Here is a 21,942-nt window from a genome sequence, read left to right as displayed (position 1 = left end):
GCCAAGTCTCACCTCTCGAGGACCCCCGGCCCCCCCTCCGCACGCTCCGGCCCTTCTCCTGGCTTTGCTTTTCCTCACGGGATCTCTCGTTACCTGAAATTAAATTAACTATTTACTTGTTTTTAGTTCATTTATTCATCAAATATTGACTGAGCACCTGAAGTGCTCATGGCTGCACCCCAGGGTCGGCGCCCGGGCCCGGCAGAAGGGGAAAAAGAAGCCCCACTGCACAGCCAGCATCGGCTAGCGGGCGGCACGGGAAGAAAGAAAGTGAATCCGTGAGCTGAGTGGCACGCTGGAGGGTGATAAACACCTGAGGTAACATTAAGGCTGCGCAGGATTTGGGGACGGGCGAGGACGGCTGTGTGCATGGCATGTAAGACGGGGCCATCGCTGACAAGGTTGAGCAGAGCTTTCAAGGTGGGAAAGTGTGAGCCGCGCACTACTCTGGGGGTGTCTAGGGAAGAGTGTTCCCCGCAGGAGCAGTGCAAAGGCCCTGAGGCAGGAGTGTGCCTGGGAGGAGCCCAGAGTGAGGGAGGAAGCAGGTGAAAATTAGGTGCCATGGCAACAGCCAGACTCGCTTCCACCTCTCCCCTCTGGAGTACAAGTCCCAGGATGGTGGGAATCCATCAGCCTGGGTTCCCAGTGGTGTCCCTAGCACATGGTGTGGCGTCTGACACGACAGGGATGGTATGGATGGATGCCCGGGAAAATGTTGGTTGGGATCCTTCCATGTACAACTTGGGGTATCTCCGTGGGGGAGATGCCAAAGCACCCCCAACACACTGCTCCAGGGAGGATCAGGAACTCGGGTCCCACCCTTCCAGTGCCAGCCCTTGCTAGGGGTTGGCCCTTCCAAACTGCGGTCACCGCGCCCACACAGGCAGGCACAGCATGGCCTCCCGCCCCTGTCCTGGATCCAGCTCGGCAACCTGTGTTGTAACCAGCCCCCAAGCGACTCTGAGGAACTCCTGCACTGAGAGTCTCAGAAACCGAGGCCACACAGGCAGGAGGCCACCAAGCCAGCCTCAGACCCAGCTGGCCACCTGGCTGCAGGTTGGGCACGCTCTGCCGGGCACCAGAGGGGAACGACCCAGCCACAGAACCCACGGCGGGCCTCGGGGATCTGCAGACTCCTGCTCCGCGGCTCGCGGGGCCAGCCTGCTCCCACCGCCCGCCCCACAGGGGCTCAGGGCTGCAGAGACCCCGGAGCGCAGCAGGCTGGCGACACCCCAAGGGCTGTGGGCACTTCCTGTGGGCCAAGTGCTGGAAGCTCAAGGAACCCACGACTCCCCAGAGCAAACGTGAACACCACCCTGGGTCAGGCGCGCAGGGGCCAAGGCCGAGCAGCCCACACCTGGAGCCCTCGGCGGGAGCCCCAGGCACCCTAAGGCTCACCGTGGGAGCTGCCTCGGCCTCCCTGGACCCCGGCCCTGGCTGTGGTGAAGGACATCCAGGGAGCCTGGCACCCAGAGCCACAGTGGCCAGTGACTTTGGAGTTGGCCTCTTCCCTCTTCTAGATGGGGAAACTGCAGCCAGGGACAGGGCAAGCAGGTCTCGAGGACGGGGACCTGGAGGGCTTGCCCCTCCCCCTTCCTGCTGTTTCATAAATAAACTTCTGCTAAGATTTTGTTTGAACAAGTCACTTTAAAACTGTCAATCTGGTCCCTGCCCTGGCCCAGAAAGGGACACCATTTGCCCCAGGTCACACAGCAATCCTGGCCTCTCAACCAGCTTCTTAGCAGTCCTTTGTCTCCCTTCAACTTCGGCTGCTCTGTCCTCTGGGCTACTTCCCCCGCAAGGGGCCATCTCAGGCCTGGGGGACCTCAGGAGAGGAATGCAGGCGGGGGATTCAACTCGGGGGTCCCCAGGGCAGAGCCCAGCCTCCCTGCTCATCAGAGTGGGCCTCGGCAGAGGAGAGGGGCAGGGCTGGCAGGGCAGGCCAACCTGGGATCTGAGGGATGCCAGGCCTCTGGCACTTCTGCCGAGCTGAGATCCCAGAATGGGGTGCTCCCTTTTTTTTCGGATTGTCCCTAAGTGCAGTGTGCACGTGCGCGCACGCGCATGCACACACACGGAACCCAGCAGTGGCTCCCGTGCCCCCGATTCTGCCCCTGGAGACTTCAGCAGGACTGTGGCCACCTTTCGTGGAGGCTGCTGCGGCTCCTCTGAGCAGAGCCTGGTTCCTGGCAGCCACCCTGAGGCTCCTGGGAGGAGGGAGTCAGTGGGGGAGGGCACCAGGAAGGCCAGGCACCGGGTGACTCATGCGGATCCTCTGACAAAGTCATTTGTTGTCCACATGTTGCCACTGATCTCTAGGCCTGCAGAGAGGGGAATCATCCCACTTCATGGGTGGAGGCTCAGAGACATCAATGACTTGCCTTAGGCTGCACAGCAGACAAAAGCCCTGGCTAAGGCAAATGAACACCTGTCAATTGCCCTGTAAGTGCTTTTGCAGATCAACCCATTGTCTTCCCACAAGAACACCATTTTTTCAGACAAGAAAACTGAGGCCTGGAACTAGCTCCAGGTTCCACTAACCAGCTGGCTTGCTTAGAATCTGCTCTCTACATCATGGTGGTCTATGGACCACACAGGTTTTCCCAGTGACCACTACCTTGAGACTCCTGGACTCACTGGCCCAGTTCACAGATGACAAAATCAAGCCAAAATGGAGATGTGACTGGCAGCGGGGAGGTCATTAAGCCCAAAGCCAGGAGCATGGACCTGCCCACGTCTGATCCCAGCGGCACCCGATGCGTGGCGAGTTGGGTTCCCCCGGCTCAGGGCCAGGCCCACCTCCCCTCCCTGACCTGCCCTGGCTACATGCCCCTCCCAAGCCTCTGGCACTGGGGAGAGGCCCTAAACTTGCCCCCGTCCCAGCCCCGCACACACCCTACCTGGCACCCCACCTCCCCTGGGCTGGATCTGGTCCTCCCTGAACGAGCTGACCTTCAGCTCAGCTGTCACAAGGATCCCCTGCAATAAGCACAAAGGGGTTTTCTAAGTGGCAAAGGGTCACACTTAGAAGGAGAGGGACGGCCCCAGCTCTCCGCACCGCAGGCTGAGCGCGCCTGAGGTGTGGCAGTGGAGCAGGGCTCAGGAGCAGCCAGGTGGCCATTTCACTCCTTTATTCAGCAGACACAGACCCACCCGTGGCCTCCCCACCAGGTTTGCCCACCTGCAAACTGCAAACTCCCGCCTTCAGCAGGCAGAAGGGATCCAACGTAACCTCTGGTGGGTCAGGACTCCTGCCACGGCGCATGCTCAATGCCTATCTGCAGAATCAGATTTTCATTCCCAGTCTCGTGGGGGGGTCCCGGCCCCAGTGCCTGGGCTCTGCGACTTGAGAAAGTCAGACGCTGAGATTTCAAGAAACGTCACTCCTGATGGACTCCTGCCTTGCGGCCACTCGCCCTTGAACCACTGGTAGAGGAGGCTGGTGTGTGGGTGAACCTGGCCCAACCTGGACCCCAAACAACCCCGACTCCCCGTGTCCGAAGCCTCCTCCCTGCGCGCTTTCCATTCCGCGTGTCCCCCGTCTGTCCTTCCCGGGGGGAGGGGTCACCCAGCTGGTTCTGCATCCAGCCCCGGCCTCCCTGCTCCTCACTGGCCTCCCACAGCCTGGAGCTGTGCCCAGAGGGTTCCCTGCAGCACAAACGCGTGTGTGGGGTATGTGCAGAGCTGGGGACCATGGCCCCACCTGTGCTCTGCAGGCCCAGGGACATCTGTGTGACCCCACTGCTGCCTTTCCCCATTGGACCTTCCTCCAGGGCCTGGGGCTCAGTGACACTTACGTCGGGGCTCACGGGGTCCATCCACGGTGACTTTGATGGCTCGGTGGTAGGTGGCCACTTGGGTGGGGTTGGTGAACACAGTGATGGTCAGTGTGAAGCTCTTCCCTGGGGGGACAAAGGCAGGAAGTTGGTACCTGGCCTCACAGCATGCTGGCCTCGCACACAGACCCCGCCCCAGAAGCCCCTGACTTTCAGTGAGGAGCAGGTCTCTCCCCTTTGAGGCCCGGGCAGAAGATGGGGCTCTGGATGAAGCCAAGCTGCTGGGCGTGGCATTCAAGGCCCCTAGGAGTCTGGCACCAGCTGTCCCACCCGTCATCCCCCGGCTCCCTCAATACTCCTTCCTGCTTCTCGACTCTGCTTGTCCTTCTACTAGGTGACCCACGCGAAGTTCCAGTGGGGGACAAGGAGACACACACACACACTCACACACACACACTCACACAACTTACTTTCTGAAAGCAGCGACCCTTTGTGGAAAAATCCGAGCACACAGAAAATACAAGCAAGCAGCCCACCCACCCACAGCGCCACTCGCTAGAGATCAGCACCATTGCCGTTTCCTTGGCTGGTCCTCTTTGTGTGACTCTGCATATTTGCACAGTGGCAGTGGGACCAAAATGCATGTTTTCACTCCCTGTTTTTTCTCTCTTAATTTGACATCTCGTCAGAAGCACTTCCCGTGTCACTCAAGTTTCTTGCTGAACTTCCTTCCTTAATGGCTGCACGCTACTGGAGCTCACGGAAGCTGTCCGTGTGTGTCACCCTCGGCCCGCAGGTATTCCCGTGGCTGCCTGGCGTGCGCAGCCCCAGCTGGGAAGGACAGAGCTGGGAGCTGCAGACATTTCATTCGTAGACACAACTGTTATTTCCAGAACCCTGTTCTATTTTTAGCTACACATTTGGCTCTAAAGTCTCCATTCAAAATTCCTGAGGGGGGGAAAACTTTAAAAATAATACTGAATAATACTTTTTTTTTTTTTTTTTTTTACCATTTAAAATAAAACGAAAATGACCTTCTGTTTATAAAAATCTTTGTCTGCGTCTGTTATTTCCTTAGAACGGATTCCAAGAAGTGGCGAGTGGGACATGGCATTGGTGGGCTGGGTGTCTGCCGGGGCTGATCTCTCTGCGGAGATGACTCTCCAGAGAGGTAGGTGGACAGCGTCACGGGCAGGTGAGGCTGCGCGTCACCCTAGGGCCATCAGCGCTGTGACCCTGTCTATCAAGGTGGAAGATCTTCAAACTCTCTTGATTTTGTTTGCCTGTCTTCTGTGATTAGTGAGAATGAAACTTTATACGGTTATTATCCATCATAATCCCACACGAATTATTGCTTTGTGTTCTTCTATACTTTCCTGTTAGGGGGTTTTAGCGCCTTTTAAAATGGCTATATATTCAGGTCGTTAACATTTTCCATGTCATCTTGGTGGCAATCGGGTCCCCAGTGTGCTGGCTTCTCATTTCCCTAATGCTGAGCTGGTCTTCGTTTTCAGTTCTAGCACCGGCTGGTGACTCCTATGGTTTCTCACAGAGAAAGCAACACAGGTTCACTTTCAGCAGATGGGAATGGCCTCTGCTTTCTAGAGAGACTTCTTGGTCTGGTGGAAGGTCAGGGGTTCCCTCCAGGGGCACCTAGTAGGAGTCTTTCTTCTACCCTAGACTCTGTTAAGCTCCAAAGCTCTGTGCAATTCAAGATGGAGGGAGCTTCCTGGTCCCCAAGTCAGACTTCACCGCCCCCGCTTCTGATGGTGAGGTCTCTGGACCTCAGTCACAGCCTGGAAGTCCCGGGGGGCAGGGACCAAGGGCTGTGCCTCCCCAGGCTGGCCTGCAATGGGAGCCAAGCCATCTCCCTGGTGCCCAGCCAGCAGCCGTCCCCAGCCCCCTGGCCAGGTGGGCGACGAAGCAGGGCGAGGCAAGTCCTCAGGCCCCTCGAGCTGCTGGTCCTGCTGGGTGAGTGAACATGCGAACTTTCCAGCCCTAGACACGGAGAAGCCCCAACAGAATTAAAGCAGCAGGTGGCAGGTGCCAGGCCCACCCCCCGATGGCTTCTGAGCTCCAAGGGAGAGTCCAAAGCTGAAGAGTGACTGAGCTGGGGGTCACTGGGAACCAGGGGCTTCTCTGGATGAGGCCGTGGAACCCGCTGGCTGGCCCCTGGGTCCTTGGGGCCTCACTCTCAGGTCACAGGGGCACTTGGCAAGATTTCTGGAAAGAGCGGGTGTTGACTATCTAGGGAAACGCAGGGCGGGCGGCCGCAGACTCCTGGACACTCCGCCTCACTTCTGCAACTCGCCACGAGGTGGTTTCCACCCTGGACCCCTGCCCACCATAGCCAGGCACCCTCTGGGGGTCTCGGATTCTCCAGTCATTTCCCAACACCTCCTTGACGCCACAGGGCTATGCTGATGGGGAGCTCGAGTGGACCCCTGGGGCTCGAGTGGCCTGAGTGGACACTGAGGACCCCCAGGTCACCATCCTCCACTGCATGACAGTTTGCAGAAGCGCCCCTTCAGGTCTGGACTTAAAAGTCACTTGGCAGGGAGGGCGTCCCTGGCCACTCTGTTTGACATAGGCTCTTCTAGGGCCAGGGCTGTGGCTCAGGGGTAGAGGGCTTGCCCAGCACGCCCAAGGCCCTGGGTTCCATCCCCGGCACCACGAAATAAATAAATAATAAAACAGGCATTTTGATTTTGGCCTCCATGTGGGACCTTCTTACCGCTGAGTAGGCCTGTGAACTGGGACAGGAAAAAATTGCAATGGCATTGTCCCCAACCTCTAACTGAAATCTAGCCTCTCTCAAGTATGAGCGTAAGCAACAAACCACAGAGGAGTCACAGGCTGTACCTGTGACCTTGTCACCAACAGACAGCACCGATGTTCACAGCTCGCGTTACCTCCCATGCAGCTTTCTCTAAATGCCTTTCAGGACTTCAAGTGCCTCATCAGGACTTCAAAATCAGTGGTCATCAGGCCCCTCGCCAGCTCTTGTCACTTGGCGTATGGAACAGAGAGCACACTTATCACAGCTTTGTAAGCATCCTGCTGTTTTAACGTGGCCAGTGCCCCTGCTGTCCAGTGAGTTTGTTTTATGGCCGAAGCTGCTCAGTCAGAGCGCAGAGCCTCCCTCCTCCTCCTCCATCCCTGCACCTGTGTGAAATCCCCCGACAGCCATGGTGTTAACAATCCATCTGCTTATTTATTTTACTTTGTCTCCTTGTTCTCAACTGTAAGTGCCTGAGGATGAGAATTTATGTCCTGTTCACTGCTGTGTCCCCAGACACTGGCAACGGGCAGACAGTAGGTGCTCAATAAACATTCGTTTAACTGCAGTAAGTGCAGAGATGACGGCTCTCATTTTACGGATGAGAAAACTTGGCCTCGCAGAGGGGCAGGGAGTTGACAAGGCAGGGCCCAGAGAGGTTGGAAGGTGCTGGAACCTGCCCGTCTACACAGGTACTAAAGACCCACTCCTGTCGAGTGAGAAGTTCCCACCCCACCAGGCAGCAAACCACATGCCACCCTGAGATCACCACATGCCCCCACGGCTTCCTCCCAGCTTCCAGACCTGTCACCACCTCTGCCAGGTACGCAGAGAGGAGGGAGGGCGTCGGGGATAGGGGCTGGGGTCTAGAGCAGGAGTGGAGGGGACGAGCAGGGACCTCAGGAACCAGGGATAGGAGAAAGCCATCCCCAAGTGCCCCTTGTCTCTCCCTGGCCCTGCCCTGCTCTCTGGCCTGGTGGGCGACCCCCCATCCCCGAGCGGGAAGCTGAGAAGACAGAGAAGAGGGACACCACGTGTGCGACCAGCCGAGCGCAGTCAGCCGGGAGTCCCGGGACTGCTCACCAAGGAACTCCAAGGCTGGCCCAGGTGGAGGCGAGAGGTCCAGGCTAGGAGCCCAGACCCCACGGCGCTGAGTGACATTCCTCAGGACGCAGGGCCCCGGAGCAGTGGCGCTCAGCTGGATCAGGCAGTAGGCAAGTCCCTGGGCTTCTGGCCTGTTTCCTGCCTGACACCCCCACCCATGAGGGCTGCAGGGGCAGCAGCGGGCCGTGTCTAGTCTCAGGGGACCTCTGGCTCTTCTCCACGCTGGCCGAGACCCCCTCTGTCCTTCCCTGGTTAGTGGTTCCCGGCCTGCACCGCACCCTGGCCGCTCTCTCCACACGGCCGTTCCCTGCAGCCAGGTAGTGGCCGTTCAGGGTTCATGCGATTCTCCCTTTTGCTGAGGCCAGTGGTCACTTTCTGGAGGACACTGTGGGGATCTGCGGTGGCGCACTGTCCAGGAAGCACTCCTGACCCTCAGAGGTGGGACAGGGGCAGGCTGCAAGAGCCCGGTGATGCATGGGGACAGGAAGAATCTATTTTTTCTAGGAGGGAAGAACGTCCTGAAATGCCCTGAGTCGTGAGCCTAACTCGATTTTAACAGAATAAGGAAAATCGTTTTGCATTTTAAATATCTACCGACTTTTCTAGAAGGGAAGGCAGTTTGTCTTTTCCCTCTTTTTTCCGGCTCAGTGGCAGAGTGCTTGCCTGGCCGTGCGGAGCCCAGGCTTGCTACCCAGCACCACGGAAAAGAACAGAACGAAACAAAACAACTGCCCAGAACTTTGCCAAGAGTTTTCCCATCTTCGGAAAATTGTGGCATTGACGGTGAGGCTGTGTCGGGACGTGGAGTCCTCTGGCCCTGACTGCTGTTTTCTGTGGCCATCACGGGGCAGAGGACCTCGTCCACCCCAGACGACGGTAGTCCCGACACACATTCAAATCCATATTTTATTATAAAGTACTTTCCTACGTTTTCCTGCACTGTAGCTCTGGTATAATAGAGTTTGAAAGCGTAAGTAGGTAGACTGTGGTGTCTGCGAGAGTCATGCAGAAGGGGAAGGGCCTATTACAGAAGGGCCACCGTCGGAAAGGGGCCTGGTTTTCTTTCCAGCCCTTTCTGGGTTCGCACCTGCAGCCCTGCGTCAGAGCTCTGAGCTGCTGTGGTGTGTGTGTCTGTTTGGAAGCTGTTCTCCCTGGAGCTCCGACAGAATCCAGGAATTAAAGGAAGGAGTGAAGCAGAGACTTCCACCTGAATTCTTAGTCCTGACGAAGTCAAAGAGCCAGGGAAGAGTCCTGGGTTCTAAACCCCACCCTGTCCTGACTCCCTGTCAATCACAGCTGCTCCTCTGGGTGGGAATTTCCCAGTCAGCAGGATGGGCACAGCGGGGGGTACAACTGCAGCCCAGCCTGGGGACCCTGAGCCCTCCCAGGCCCTCCTCCTGGTGCCACCTCCACCTCTCCCACTCAACAATTCACACCTCCTGGGTTTTCCCCCACCCCCAACCAACCACACTGTAATCAGAGAATCAGTGACTGTCACCACTCAAAGGGACCTCAAAGGCTTCCTCAGTCCCAAGCATTTGAAGTAACACAATCGCTAACATGTATCCAGGTCTCAGTGGTGCCACCGGATACACTTGTATCGATTCCCTTAATGAAGTGGATATTTTTCATCCCCATTTTACAGACAAGGAAACCGAAGCACAGAGAGGTGAAATCATTTGCTCCACATCCTCTAGAAAGTCACACCATGGCTCGGACTCAAACTGGAGCTGACAAGTTCAAGCCCAGGCTCTTAAAGACCAGGAGCCTCTGAGGGCTGGACCCTTGTCCAGGGTCCGACAGGTGCTGAACTCCTGCGGGGGCTCCCCCACCCCTTCTCAGGGCCGGAGACTCCACAGAGACTGGACGGAGAATGGTTTATGGACCTCCAGCACCCCAGGGAGCCTCCAGCACCCCAGGGCCACAGTCCCAGCCTCAGCCTCGCCGGCTCCTAGAGCACGCAGGTCAACCAACTCCTTCCCTGTGAGCCTCAGGTGGCGGGCACGGGACTGTGGGCATGTGAGCCACTAAGAAAATATTTTTAGGGTGCAGAGGGGCCAGATGAGGTCTCCGTAAATCAGAGACCTCCTCTCCTTCCACATCTGACCTCCCAGGATGGAGAAGAGCGAGGGAAGGAGAAGGAGGCACAAGCCCCTGACACTCTGCTGGCTCCTGGGGCTGCCCTGCTTTCTGCCTGTTCCCTAGGGCAGCAGCCACAGTGACCCCACTGCGTCCGACACACACCTGGGCCAGCCTCACCCGCCACAGAGACCCTCGGTGCAGGGCCCGGGCTGGGATGAAGTTGCCAAGGGCCTGAGAGATTGGGGATGACAAAAGGGGCTTGGAGACTAATTAGGAGCAGCAATGAAAGCTTAATTCATAAAAGCAAACATTTTCCATCCGTCAACCTGCAACCAGTTAAGGGCAACTTTTGAAAGAAATCTGTGCACGGGGAAGGAGCCAACAGGAACAGGAAATGTCTGAAGGAATGTAAACTATTTCAGTTTCATAAAAAGTAACAAGTAAACAGTTATTACATGCAATAATGCCCTGGTTTTAATTAATGCTGAAAAGTCAAAATATGTTTGACGTTCGTGTGTATACATTGAACGGCTGGAGGACAAAATGGTGCCCAGATGCCCGTGTGGGAAGGGCTGGCGGCTCCCAGGGAGCTGGAACCTGGAGAAGGCCTCCTTGATTGGTGATGAAAAGTGCAGCTCAGCTCCAGCCGCCGCGGCCGCTGCGACTGGGACCCGGAACCAGCTCCTCAAGCACTGGAGGGGCGGAGGGCGCAGCTCAGCCCGCTTGGGCAGGAGGGGTCTTAAAGGGCCAGCAGGCCAGCAAGCCTGTTCTGCAGGGCAGGGCTTCTAAGCTTCTCCACCCAGCGGGCAGTGATGATGGGCTTCAGGAGCCGCGACCTCCTACTCAACAGCCTGGTGGCAGCCGTCTGCTCCTGCCTTCCCTCCACTGTGGTACTGGGTGCATCACCAGAGTTCAGCATCCTGACCTCATTCTCCTTTTTTTTTAAATATATTTTTTAGTTGTTGATGGATGTTTATTTATTCATTTCTATGCGGTGCTGAGCATCAAACCCCAGTGCCTCACACATGCTAGGCAAGCGCTCCGCCACAGAGCCACAACCCCAGTCCCCTAACCTCATTCTTTTCTCTTCTGTTTAAACCACCTCAGGGCTCAAAGGGCTGGGGCAACTATGCCTTTGGGAAGCCACAGCTGGGGAGACGGTGGGGGTGGAGATTCTGCCCCAGGGTGGGGCGGGGGACAGTGCTGAGATGCCAGGGTGTGTCCTCCGAGCCCCTAGCCAAAGACCCGGGAGCTTCCTTTTGGAGGCCCTCGACCCCGGATCTTCTCCCAGCACCTTCTGTGAAGCTCGGTGGGAGGCTCCAGGAGCTGGAGAACCTGGGAGTCTGGGAGAGAGCTGGGCCTTTCCTTCCTAGAGACCATCACTTTCCTTACACCCTCGGAGGGGTCAGTGCGCCCTAAGCTGGGACAAACTGCTATTTCAGACACAGCAGGGCCTGGAGACCTGTTCCCGTGGCTTCCAAGGGGCCCTAAGGCCTCTCCCTGGCTTCAGTCCCGACCGCGGCCCTCTCTGGTAAGAGCTGCTCTCCGCTCACCTCGCCCACTGCGGCCCACGAAGCGCAGGTCATTGAATCTGGCCACCTGGTTCTTCATGACCGCCGAGGCATTGCGCAGCTCAGCAGAGTAGTTCTCGTCATTGCCGGCCATCACCGTCACCACCGTTCCATCCGGCACATCTCCCAGTGCCACCACCTGAGGACACCAGGCGGGGGAACACTTAGAAAGGCAGAGGAAGGCGAGGGACGAGAGGAGGGGCCGGCCGGCAGCTCCCGAGGTCCCCGGCGCACTGCGGATTTCTCAGGCGCAGGGCGGAGAGGGGCTTAAAACTAATGAAGACCTTCCTCAACTAGGACAAAAACCAGAACGTGAAGTGGCTCCCGTGCACGCCTAAGTCCTAGATCCGCTGGCTAACCCGTGTCCCAAGAAATCACCCTTCCAATTCAGAGAAATCTAAGGCCGGGCTGCGGGTGCACTGGGCTACCCAGGGAGGTGGGGTGCAGTTCCCCTGTTGTCCTCGGCTGGGGCAAAAGAGGAATCATGGAGCACCTAGCAACCGAGTCTCTAAGTAAAAAGAACATCAACAGTAATACTAACAGAACTGCTCCTTGCACTCGGTTCACGCACGTGCCGTTTGGGGTAGGAAATTTGGCCCTGAAATGTGGCCCAGGCCAGGCTGATTGGCTTCTGCAGAGCCTGAATTCGTTATGCAGAGAAAATTGCAAAATGCAAACCAAACTGCTGCTTGAGAGGGTCCTCCAGAAAACCCCTGGAAAGCCAGAGTGCTCCTGAGCGCCGAGGATGCACCTGCTGGGAACTGCTGGGTGGTGATGTCCCCTGCATACCAGCGCCCGGGCCCCCACCCCAAAGGAGCACCGGGAGGCAGATGCCTTTTGAAAAGGAATCAGACTCCAAACAGAATCACAGCCATTTAAACGTGGCTGCCGCGTGCAGGGACTCGGGATCCAGATGGTAAAAATTTCAAGGAGAAAATGTTTGGGGTCTGATTAAAAGGCCAGATTTCCTGTCAACATCCTGTCTTCTTTAATTTCAAAGATTCCTTTTAAGCTCCAAGTGACAGTAAAACCTCCAATCTGACGATTACAGTCACACGGGCTTCCTCCCCCTCCTCCCCGGGAGATTTTCCCCGCTGGTATTTTAAGATGTCCCCCGGGAGACCTCAAAGAGCCACTCATCCTTTTCTCCCCCCCCCCCCCCAGTTCGGAGTCCTCTTAATGGGGTAAGGACGGCCTCAGCTGCCAGCAGCCGCTGTTTCCAGCCACCTCGGGCACCACCACCTCCCTAGCCGCCGGCCCTTCCTGCCCTGCCCTTTCTCACGGCAGCTGTGAGAGGTTTAGGGGAAAACCAAGGCGTTTTCGTTTCATCTCGCTGCCCCCTTAAAAAAAATGAAAACGAAACAGTCTCCTACTCTCTGGCACAGAGAAAAAGATTCTCCCAATGACTAGGGGCTACCCGGGTGGGAGCACCCCACTCCCAGCCTATCACTGGGCATGCAAAATATCCCGGCGACAACCCTTTAGGGTGCAGTGCCCCACTTCCCGCCCAGGGTGGCCCGGTGTAAAATTTCAGAAGCCCAGAGGTTGAGGTTGTGAGCAGGAAGTGTTTCAGCAGCGGCGCAGAAGCGGGGTGCTGGCAGTGGAAGCTAGGCCCTGTTCACCTCCCCGCCCCACCTCCGGGACCCTCGCCCGGTGCCGGGGATCCTCTTCCCCGGAGCCCCAAGGGCTGGAAGCCGAGGGATCCCGAGGAAGGGGAACGGAGCCCCCTTCGGCCGTTTCCGCACCAACGTCTCTGCCTAGGGCTCCAGGAAGCCCAGGTGGAGGGGAGCAAAGCCCTAAAAAGTCACGGGCTCCGGACGCGACCCAGGGGCACGCCGCAGTCCCCGTGCCCAGCGCACAGCCGGGCGGCAGCTGCCCAGGTCGCCGCAGTCCGGGCCACTTCCCCTCGCCACTGCTCGCGAGGCCCGCCTCCTGCAGCAGGGACGCCCGGAGCCCCAGGGCCGCTGGCTCCCGCCCCGGGCCCCGCACTCACCTTGAAGGCGACCGGCAGCGTCTTGTTGCAGCGCCAGTGAGAGGGCAGGACGGAGCAGAGGAAGTTGGGGCTGTCGGTGCGCACGAGCTCTCCCGCGTGGTCCGCCAGCACGTCCACCATCGAGCGCACTTCGGGCCGGGCGCGCCCGCCGGGCCCCACGGCCGCCTGCGCGCTCAGCGCGCCGCTGTTCTCGCCCATCTTGCCGCCGCCGCCGCCGCCGCAGGGGAAGGCCGTGGAGGGGGGTGTGAAGCGGCGGCTGGTGCTCGGGTCTACAGGAATACGCATAACCGCGGCCGTCAGGGCGCGGGGCGGCGGCGGCGGCGCGGGCGCCTCCTCGGCCGCCGCTGCCGCGCGAAGCGGGAAAGCAGAAGCGGCGCGGCCGCGGCCTCGGGGCACAGGGGGCGGCGCCGCGGCTGCCCCACCGGGCCCGCCCGCGGCGAGGCCTCGCTGTCCCGACCGACGGCCGCACGCAGCCGCCCGCTAGTCCCGCATCCCGGGCGCGCGGCCCGCGTGCGGCCGCCCTCCGCGGCGTCCGGGCTGCCTGGGCCACGGCGGGGCCCGCGCGGGCTGTGCCGCCGCCGCCGCCGCCTCCCGCCCGCAGCCCGCGCGGCCGCCCCACCGACTCGGCGGCCGCAGCCCAGCGCAAAACCTGGAGAATCAAGTGGCGGCGCCCCGGCCGCCCGCGCGGGGTTAGTACCCCGGGGCCCGCGGGGCGGGGCCCGCCCGAGCGACGCGTGGCGCAGCCAATCGGAGCCCCCATCGCGGGCACCTCGGCGGCGCTCACGGGGGAGGAACGGGCCCGCGAAGGCCGCGCGGCGGGGAGGGGCCCAAGGCCCCGCCCTGCGGAGGACGCCTGGGGTCCAAGGCCCCCGGGCTGTCGCCGCGGCCCCGAGAGCTGTGAGCAGCCGAGGAGGGTGGTGGGAATCGGTTTGGACCATCCGGACTGCACGGAAGGCTCTCCGGCGCTTGTCCCCAGGTGGCATCTCCCTGACGCGGGGCCCGCTGCCCTTCTCCTCCTCCTCGCCTGTCGCGGCCGGGCTTCCCCAGCTTGAGCTGCCTTGGGCAGGTGACGCCTGCATCCTCAGCTGGGCGCCCGAGACCCCAAGACTGTTGACACGGCGCGGGGAGCAGCCCCAAAGAGATCACAACGCCCCGCTCTGGCCCGCAAACTATTCTGATGCAGAGCCGCCACCGCACACGGGGTTCCTCGTGCCCAGCCAATGGCCTGCGCTGCTCCCAGCCCTGCGCCGCTCTGGTCCCTGCCTCGGTGGCCCCTGTGCCAACCCGGAGGCAGACGGGAGTTCCCCACGGGCCCTCAGCCGACAGAGGCCGACCACCCCGTTTCTCTCCACTTTCCCCTCAAAACAAGTTTCAGGACCGCGCAGGCCTCAGGCATCGTCCTTCGCAGTGGCGGCCCGTGGGTCTGTGAACATGGTGGGGCCTGCAAAACGCGTGCTTTCCGAATTTGTTTCCTACGCTCAAGTAACCACCGTCCTGCTTCGTGAAAAGGACTCAGGTCCGTGACAAGAAGAAAACTGCGGGGTGATGCACAACCAAGGGCCCCGCGTCCAGAGGAGAAGATTTTTTTTCCATGTGATGGAAGGTGGTCCCCGCAGGCGGGTGCGCTCCGGACGCTCTGCGAGGACGCAGATCTGTGCACCGGCCCTGCCTGCTGTCGGGCTGGGCGTCTCTGCTCTCACTCGCAATCGCGTGGTCCAGCTACGCTGGACTTCACTGCTAACAACCCTTTCCTCTCCCGCTTCCTAGGCCAGGAAACTGGGCCTAAGACGGGATCCTTGGGGAGGGGAACCAGAAAGATCAAGCCCCATTCAGTCGGCATCATCATTCCAGACGCGCTCCCCGGGCTCTGGTGAACGAATGCGTGCCGAGTCTCCTGGCGCTTTGGAGACCGGGCTGGGTCTTCGTTGCCTCTGGCGCTGGACAGGTGAACACGACGAATTCCGAGCCTGGGCAGCGAAGGAGCAGCGAGTCGGTCGGTGGCGGTAAAATCTCCTCCTGGAGCTGACCTTTGCCCAGCGCAGGCCATTTCGTCTTCCCCGAACGAAATCAAGCCGCCAGTGCGCTCCAGGGGAGACGGCCCAACCATCACCACCTGGACAGCTGGCCGGTACCCCTCTCTGGGCCTCATCCTAGTCCCTCAGGCCCATTCCGAAGCAGGACAGTGGGTGGTCCCTTACTGGAGCTTTTGAGGGAGCCGACTCCTCCGAGCTGTGGATGGCGGGCCTGACCGCGCATCCTCGGAAGCGCTGGCAGGAGCCGCAGGACCTGGGGAAAGCAAGGAACCGCGGACCTTGGCTCGTAGGACTTCTGGAACTTCCGGGGAAAGGCCCACCCGGGCGTGGCCAGGTAGGGCCCTAGGTCGGGCGGGCCGCCCATGCTTCCCTGGCGCGGCCGTGGAACCTGACCTGCCGCTTTTAGTGTTCGTGAATTCGATTCACCGCGCGGTTTCTGTTTGCAGCCATGCCTTTACTTGTCCCTCCGCCTGATTTCTCCCCATCTCTCTCTCTGTGGAGAATTAACAGACGGGTTTCCAGAGAAGGGGGCTCTTGTGGGTCCAGCCCCTGGCCCAGGACCCGGCACAACTCCAGCCCAGAGGAGACACTCTGCTGATGGATGCCAGAACCAACGGACTCTGGTGGCTGGCGCTTGGGTCCCCAGTCAGAGGTCGCGGGGGCGCCGCGGAAGGAGTCGTAGCTAGAGTCACCGCTAGTTGGCGCCTGCGTCCTGCCAGCTGGGAGTTGCCCGGCCTGGCCCTTTGCACAGATGTGGGCCAGCTGCGGGCTTCCTCCTGTGAGCTGCTTTTTTGGATAGACTACCCATCCGATTCCAGGCCATCTGTGTGACCACGTCTGGACGAGCGGTGGCTTGGTGTCAAACGGAAGGTCGCCTTCCCCAGCTCCTCTGGACAGACTTCCCATCTGGAGACCCAAGGAGGGTCTGCGCCCTCCCCCCAGCAGACCTCCCCACCCCCCTCCAGAAATGCACAGCCCTTTCCTGGCCCATTCCGGGCGCGGGGCGGGACCGCAGGGAAGCAGGCTGCTGGTTCTCAATTCCCAACACCCGAGCCGCTTCCCTCGCCTCCTGACTGCCCTTTCCAACCCAGGACGCTCAGCGCCCTCTCCCTCCCCATCTCCTCTCCTCCCACTCCGTGGATGACACCCTGCTTCTCTCAAAGGGCCCTCGCCTAAGAGCGCCCTGGGGTCCACACAGGGTGAGGAAGTCCCTGTGCCCACGGTGGGGCCCACCCAGCAGCATCTCTGTGGGGGGGTGCAGTCTCAGTAGTCAGGTGATGGCTCCTGTCTCCAGACGCCAGAGAGCCACCAACTGCAGGCCTGATTCGGGAGTCCCTGTGCCAGGGGAGGGCAGGGATCCCCAGGTGTGCCTGACCAGGGGCAGGGATGCTCTGGGAAACCTCCGAGCTCCGCGGGCTGTGGAGGGGTTCAGGTCTGCAGTTCCACCGCCTGTGCATGCGCTTGTCTTCCTCCACCCCTGACGGTGGCCGGGGCCCTGGCTCCAAACCTTTCTCTCTCTCTTTTTTGCAGTGCGGGGATTGAACGAGCTCCAAACCTTTCTGAGCCTTGTTTATTTCATCTGGAAAGTGGGCACAGCAATAGCGGCCTTCTCCTGGGACTGCGTGTGAGCACAGGCGTGTTGGGGTGCTCCATCCACGCAAGCGGATCCTCATGAAGAAAGGGGCCTGGCGCCCCTCGTGGGGGCCTTGGTCAAGTCTGTTCTGTTCTGTGGGATCCACGCCTCCTGTCTAGGAAATGGCCAGACCTCACATTCGGAGCTGGCCAGGACTTGCGGAGCTGTCCTGCCTTGGTTGCCTGGGAAGGGGAGGACTATCTGGTTCCTTCCTGAGTGCTCTGTGGGATCCTCCTCCTTCCCCCCCAGGAGGCACTGCGTCCATCCGTCCATGCAGAATCTCCCAGGAGCCAGACCAGTGAAGCCAAAATGTGGCTTCGCAATCTGGCCTCCACCCCTGTTAGAGGGACCCGTGGGACCTGTCTCCTGCCTAGTGCCCTAGAATTCAAAGGGGGACACTCCTGTCCCCCACTGAGCCTCGGCTTGTCAGTGCAGCTGATTCTGACAGCTCCATTTCACAGTGACGAGGATTGAAGATTCCCTCTGGGAGGGGAGGGACATGGGCTGGTGCACAGGAGCGTAAGACACGTCCCATGGCATCCGTGTGCACGTCCGCGTGTACGTTTAAAACCGGTGGGAAACGGTGGTGAAACAGTAACATTCTGAGTTGGGGCTCGTCTCCTGCACGGTGGACTCCAGCTCTGGGGTGGCCCCTCCTGGCCAGCCTCTCTGCAGGGATCCAGCATCGATGGAGGCCGGGTGTGCTTTCCGGTCACCTTTTGGATTTGTCAGAAAGGGCCGGATTCGGAGGGGAGGGACGGGGAACCGGGAGAGGTCGGGACAGGCCTGCCAACGGTGCCGTTGATGGGCTGTGTGGCTCTGCCCGGCTCGCGCACCCCCTGGGCCCACCTTGCCTGGTGGGTAAAGGGACCATGGGGAGCGGCCAGGCTTGCTGAGCTGAGCACTGAGTGAACAGGAACAGTGCCCAGGTCCGCCTGCAGGGAGGACCGCAGACACCACCCTCTCGTCCCCTGGCTGACCGAGCCCAGTGCAGAGCTGAGGGTGGGCCACACACGGTAGCCGGGGAGCGGTGGTGGAGCGAGAGGCAGTGAAATCAGCGGGAGCAGCCATGAACTTGGAAATCAGCAGGCCCTTCGTGCCTGGTGGGAGACAGGGTTTGCCAGGGTCCACTCGGGAGGGTCCCAGGGTGAGGTCCACTGCTCTCCTTCTGCCTCAGGACTGTTGGCAGACACAGGATGGCACCCACATTGTGGACGGGAACATGGAGGCAGAGAAAGCGGTGCAAGGCTGACCAGGGTCTGGACCCAGCCTTCAGCAGGGCCGGGGCAAGCCGGTGACCAGCGCGACAGGCACGACCTCTGTCCTGCTGCAGCCGCTCTGGCCACAGGGTGCCGCCTCAGGCTGGGTGGGACCCCAGCACCGGGGCTCCCGGGGAAGGACAGAGCCTGCCGCATCCCTCTGGGCTCCAGTATCCCCAGCTGAACAGTCAGGCTTCCTGCGACCTTCGTGGGAGCCAGCTGCCCGTCCAACACCGCAGCACCGTGCCCCCTTCTGGGGTGCCGGCACCCGTGGGTCCTTGCTGCCCGGGGTCTCCACTCCTGAGAGGGCGTGGGGCCTCAGGGACGGAGAGGGAGGGAGGGGAGCGCAGGGGTCAGCTGGCTCCCGCCCCGCAGAGCCCCCGGTGCCGCCCCTCAGCACCCTGGTCCGGCCTAATCGTCCTCTCTGCTCCTCATGTGTGAGCTACACGCGGAGAAAATCACTCCAGCTGGAAATTTCTTGGTCTGTGACTTCAGTTATTGGCCTCTGACTGATGTGTGCCCTGTTTTTGGACACCTGGTGTGTGGGGTTACCAACGGAGGGAGATGGTACTCTCTCCGTTTTATGGACTGGGAAGCTCAGCCAAGGGCTCCTCCTCCCGGACCCCGAGCCACAGTTGGAGGAGGGTCTCCAGAGCCTTCCAGCAGCAGGACCCCCTGAGACAGCCTCTACCTCTGCTGACTGGAGACAGCTTCAGGCTCCATCTTGGGCCGGTACGTGGCTACCTGCTGGCAGAGCCATCGAGTGGAAGGACCCTTCTACTGGGGACCTGGGACTGTGAGAGGTGGCTTGGAACCCAAGGGGGATTCTGGAAAAGATGTGCCCCTTCCCCAGTCCCAGGAGAGGGCGTCAGCGCTGGCAGGCAGGGAGAGAAAGGGTTCCTCTGTGGCTGTCACCTCTGGCATATTCCACATTTATGTCCATTTATGTCTTCCAGCATTCTTCTAGGGTAGGCGCAGTCGCCATCATCACCCATTTTGCATACGAGAAAATGGAAGCCCAGAGAGGTTAAGTAACTTGTCCAAGATCACACAGCTGGAAAACTGTGGAGCTGGCATTCCAACCAGGCAGCCTGACCCTGGAGCCCACGTTCCCGACCACTTTGTTCTGTTCTCATGGACCAGAATCAGATGCTTGAAATTACAATCATGGAACAGAATCAGAATCCTGGCATAAGAACCACAAGCAGGATTTAGAATTTTGCAATGTCACTCAAGAGCTCTGGGATATCCAATCCACATCCTATATATCAAATGGCAGAGCTGAGGCCTGGGGAGGGACAGGGTCAGGGACCCCTGTCCCCGGCTGCCTCCTTCTGCTGACTCTGGTCCTGGGTCCCCTTCTCTCCTCTGGGTCTCCTCCGCAGCCTTCCTTCCTACCTCCCACCCCGCAGCTCCCGGGCCAGCGGGTCCCATTAGGGATTTTCCACCTCCTCCGAAAGGTCCTAATGACTGTCAGTCCTTGTGAGGCCTTAATTAATCTCAGAGGCCGATGGCGTGGAGGAGACGGGCTTTGGCCTTACGCAGATGAAGATTACGGCTGCATTTCATGTGGCGGGGAAGGAACGCCTCAGACATTCCTGCCAGCAATAAAAGCCACATGGCTTTCCAGCGTCGCCTTTGGAAAAGAAAAAAAGCGCAACCCTCTGCGGAAAGAAATCAGCTCTGTACTGTACGCATGGCATGAGATAAAAACGGGCCAGCGCGGTGGAGAACAGTCGCCCTTTTATGCCGCCACCGAGCCGGCCGGGGCCCAGCCATCCTGATCCCAGGTGCTGCCCTCCGCCAAGCGGTGGGAGCCCCAGCAGCCCTCCACCTGAGGGGGTTTGGGTGCTCCGCGTACCTCCAGCACGGCCGCTTCCTGGGCGTGCGACCAGGCCGTCACCCAGGGCCCTGCTCTCGGAAGCTTCTGGAGAGCTGGGTGGACCCTCTGCGGCGGCTACTTATTGAACAAGAAAGAGGCCTGTGTTCACGTCTTGCACTGGGCTACCCGATGGCACAGCCAGTCCCTCCGGCGGTCCCCCACCCGCCAGGCTGCACATCTCTGGGTGCCTACCCGGGCCGGGAGCACTGTTTGCTGAGCACGTCTTCCCCACTGGGCTTGTGTTACCGGAGAGGAACTCCACACGAGGCTCAGAGAGGCGTCCTCCTGGCCAGGAAGCCTGGATTTGAACTCAGGTCCTCCAAAATCCAAAGTGAACACTCTCCACCTGTCCCCACTCTGCACGCCTCCCCTCTGCCTGGGATGGCCAGGGTGGTCAGCCTCCACAGCAGAGGCCAGAGAAAGGAAGGAGCTTGGGACCTCTCCCGGTTCACAGAGAATCGGGGACCTGGGTAACCGTGGGCCTGGGCCTGTGTCCCTAGGGCTGGGCGCTCTCTGCGGGGGGCTGCTGCCTCGGCCTGGCCGGGAGGTGGCCGGAGCTCTGCCCCACCCAGCCCTGTCATCTAGACACCCACAAGCCCTTTCTGTGCCCGTCCACACGCAAGCCCATTTCCCTCCGCCGCCTCCTTGAGGAGCTCGAAGAAGCCAAACCCCAGAGGATCCCCAGAGAGCTGGGCAAGCCCCTCACCATCACGCCCCAGAACTTGGTCGTGGCTGCCAGCTCCATTTCCGGGGTCCTTGCTGCAGTCTGGGAGACCCCGCTCCACTCTGGGCTTCAGACTCTGCTACGTGCCCTGTGTCATATCCCATCCCCAGAAAGACGTCTGCCTGCCACATTCTAGAGTTCTAGATGAATCCACCACAGGTCTGAGTGTTTTCCCGTCCCGCGGCCGGGAACCAAGGCCCAGGGAGGGTAGAAGACTTGCCCCAGGCCACCCGGTGCTCACGGGAGCCGGACGCACCCAGGGCTCCCATCTACCAGCCACGGTCTCTGCAGAGCCCGTCGCAGGGCCCGGCTGGCCCTCGACCTGCTGCCTGTCAGCCTTGGTGGCCTGGCGGATGCCCTATGTACCCAGGCCTAGAAGCCACAGCAGCAGGTCCGTGGTAGGCAATGAAGGTCATCTGCTATGGGCCCGGATGTCCTCCAAATTCAGTAGTTGAAACAGTCCACTTAGTGGTATCTAGAGGTGGAACCTTATCAGAGGTGACCATCATGGGGACCCTAAGGAACAAATCATGTCTCAGAAAAGGTCTGGAGGGACCAGCTTCAGCCTGTGGTGCCCCTCTGCCTTCCATCATGTGAGGACACAATGCTTGTCCCCTCTGGAGGACACAGCAACCAGGTGCCATCTTGGCAGCACCCTCATCTGGCACTAAACCTGCGCGCACCTTGGACTTGCCACTCATTGCTGTGATCTGTAAAGTGCCGGGTCTCGGGTGTCTTGTTATAGCAACGCGGAACGGACTGAGTGGAAAGGGAGAGGAAAGCACAACGCCTTTCCCCAGCACGTTCTGGGGACTGTCCTGGCTGTTTCTGTAACACAGGCTCCTTTCCCACAAAAGACAGGTCAGACTGCAGGACCTGAGGGGCAGCGGGCGGGAGCGAGGACGAGCGTCTCCACCAGACCCTGGGCTCACACTCTCCATGCTCACACTCACGCACACCCAGGGGATCGACGCCACCCCAGAGGCGCGTGTTCAGCAGACGTGTGTGTAGGAAAGCCCCGGGGACACGTCCCCCATCTGTGTGTGTTGACACACAGACCTGCTGGTGTGGACTCACAGAGGCCCCCGCATGTGGCCGTGTGGACA

The 21,942-nt window shown here is 60.0% G+C and overlaps 1 protein-coding gene across 4 annotated transcripts in view; it reads right to left on the bottom strand.

Moving 5' to 3' along the window:
- Runx3 (RUNX family transcription factor 3) overlaps nt 1-21,942 on the bottom strand; it is a 53,185-nt gene that overhangs the window by 11,269 nt on the left and 19,974 nt on the right. For 2 of the 4 annotated variants that reach the window (XM_047526143.1, XM_047526153.1), the window contains exons 2-4: nt 13,306-13,574; nt 11,295-11,451; nt 3,798-3,902 (exon numbers count right to left, since the gene is read on the bottom strand). In XM_047526143.1, the coding sequence (XP_047382099.1) occupies nt 3,798-3,902; nt 11,295-11,451; nt 13,306-13,574 (531 nt within the window). Of the gene's footprint in view, nt 1-12; nt 94-3,797; nt 3,903-11,294; nt 11,452-13,305; nt 13,962-21,942 lie in introns of those variants that run through there. The other 2 variants (XM_047526126.1, XM_047526134.1) reach the window with 2 other exon arrangements.

The sequence above is a fragment of the Sciurus carolinensis genome, chromosome 1 (assembly GCF_902686445.1).
Source record: "Sciurus carolinensis chromosome 1, mSciCar1.2, whole genome shotgun sequence".
Taxonomy (NCBI): Eukaryota; Metazoa; Chordata; class Mammalia; order Rodentia; family Sciuridae; genus Sciurus; species Sciurus carolinensis.
The sequence above is the reverse complement of the archived record's forward strand: the minus strand, read 5'-3'. Positions and strand labels throughout refer to the sequence as shown.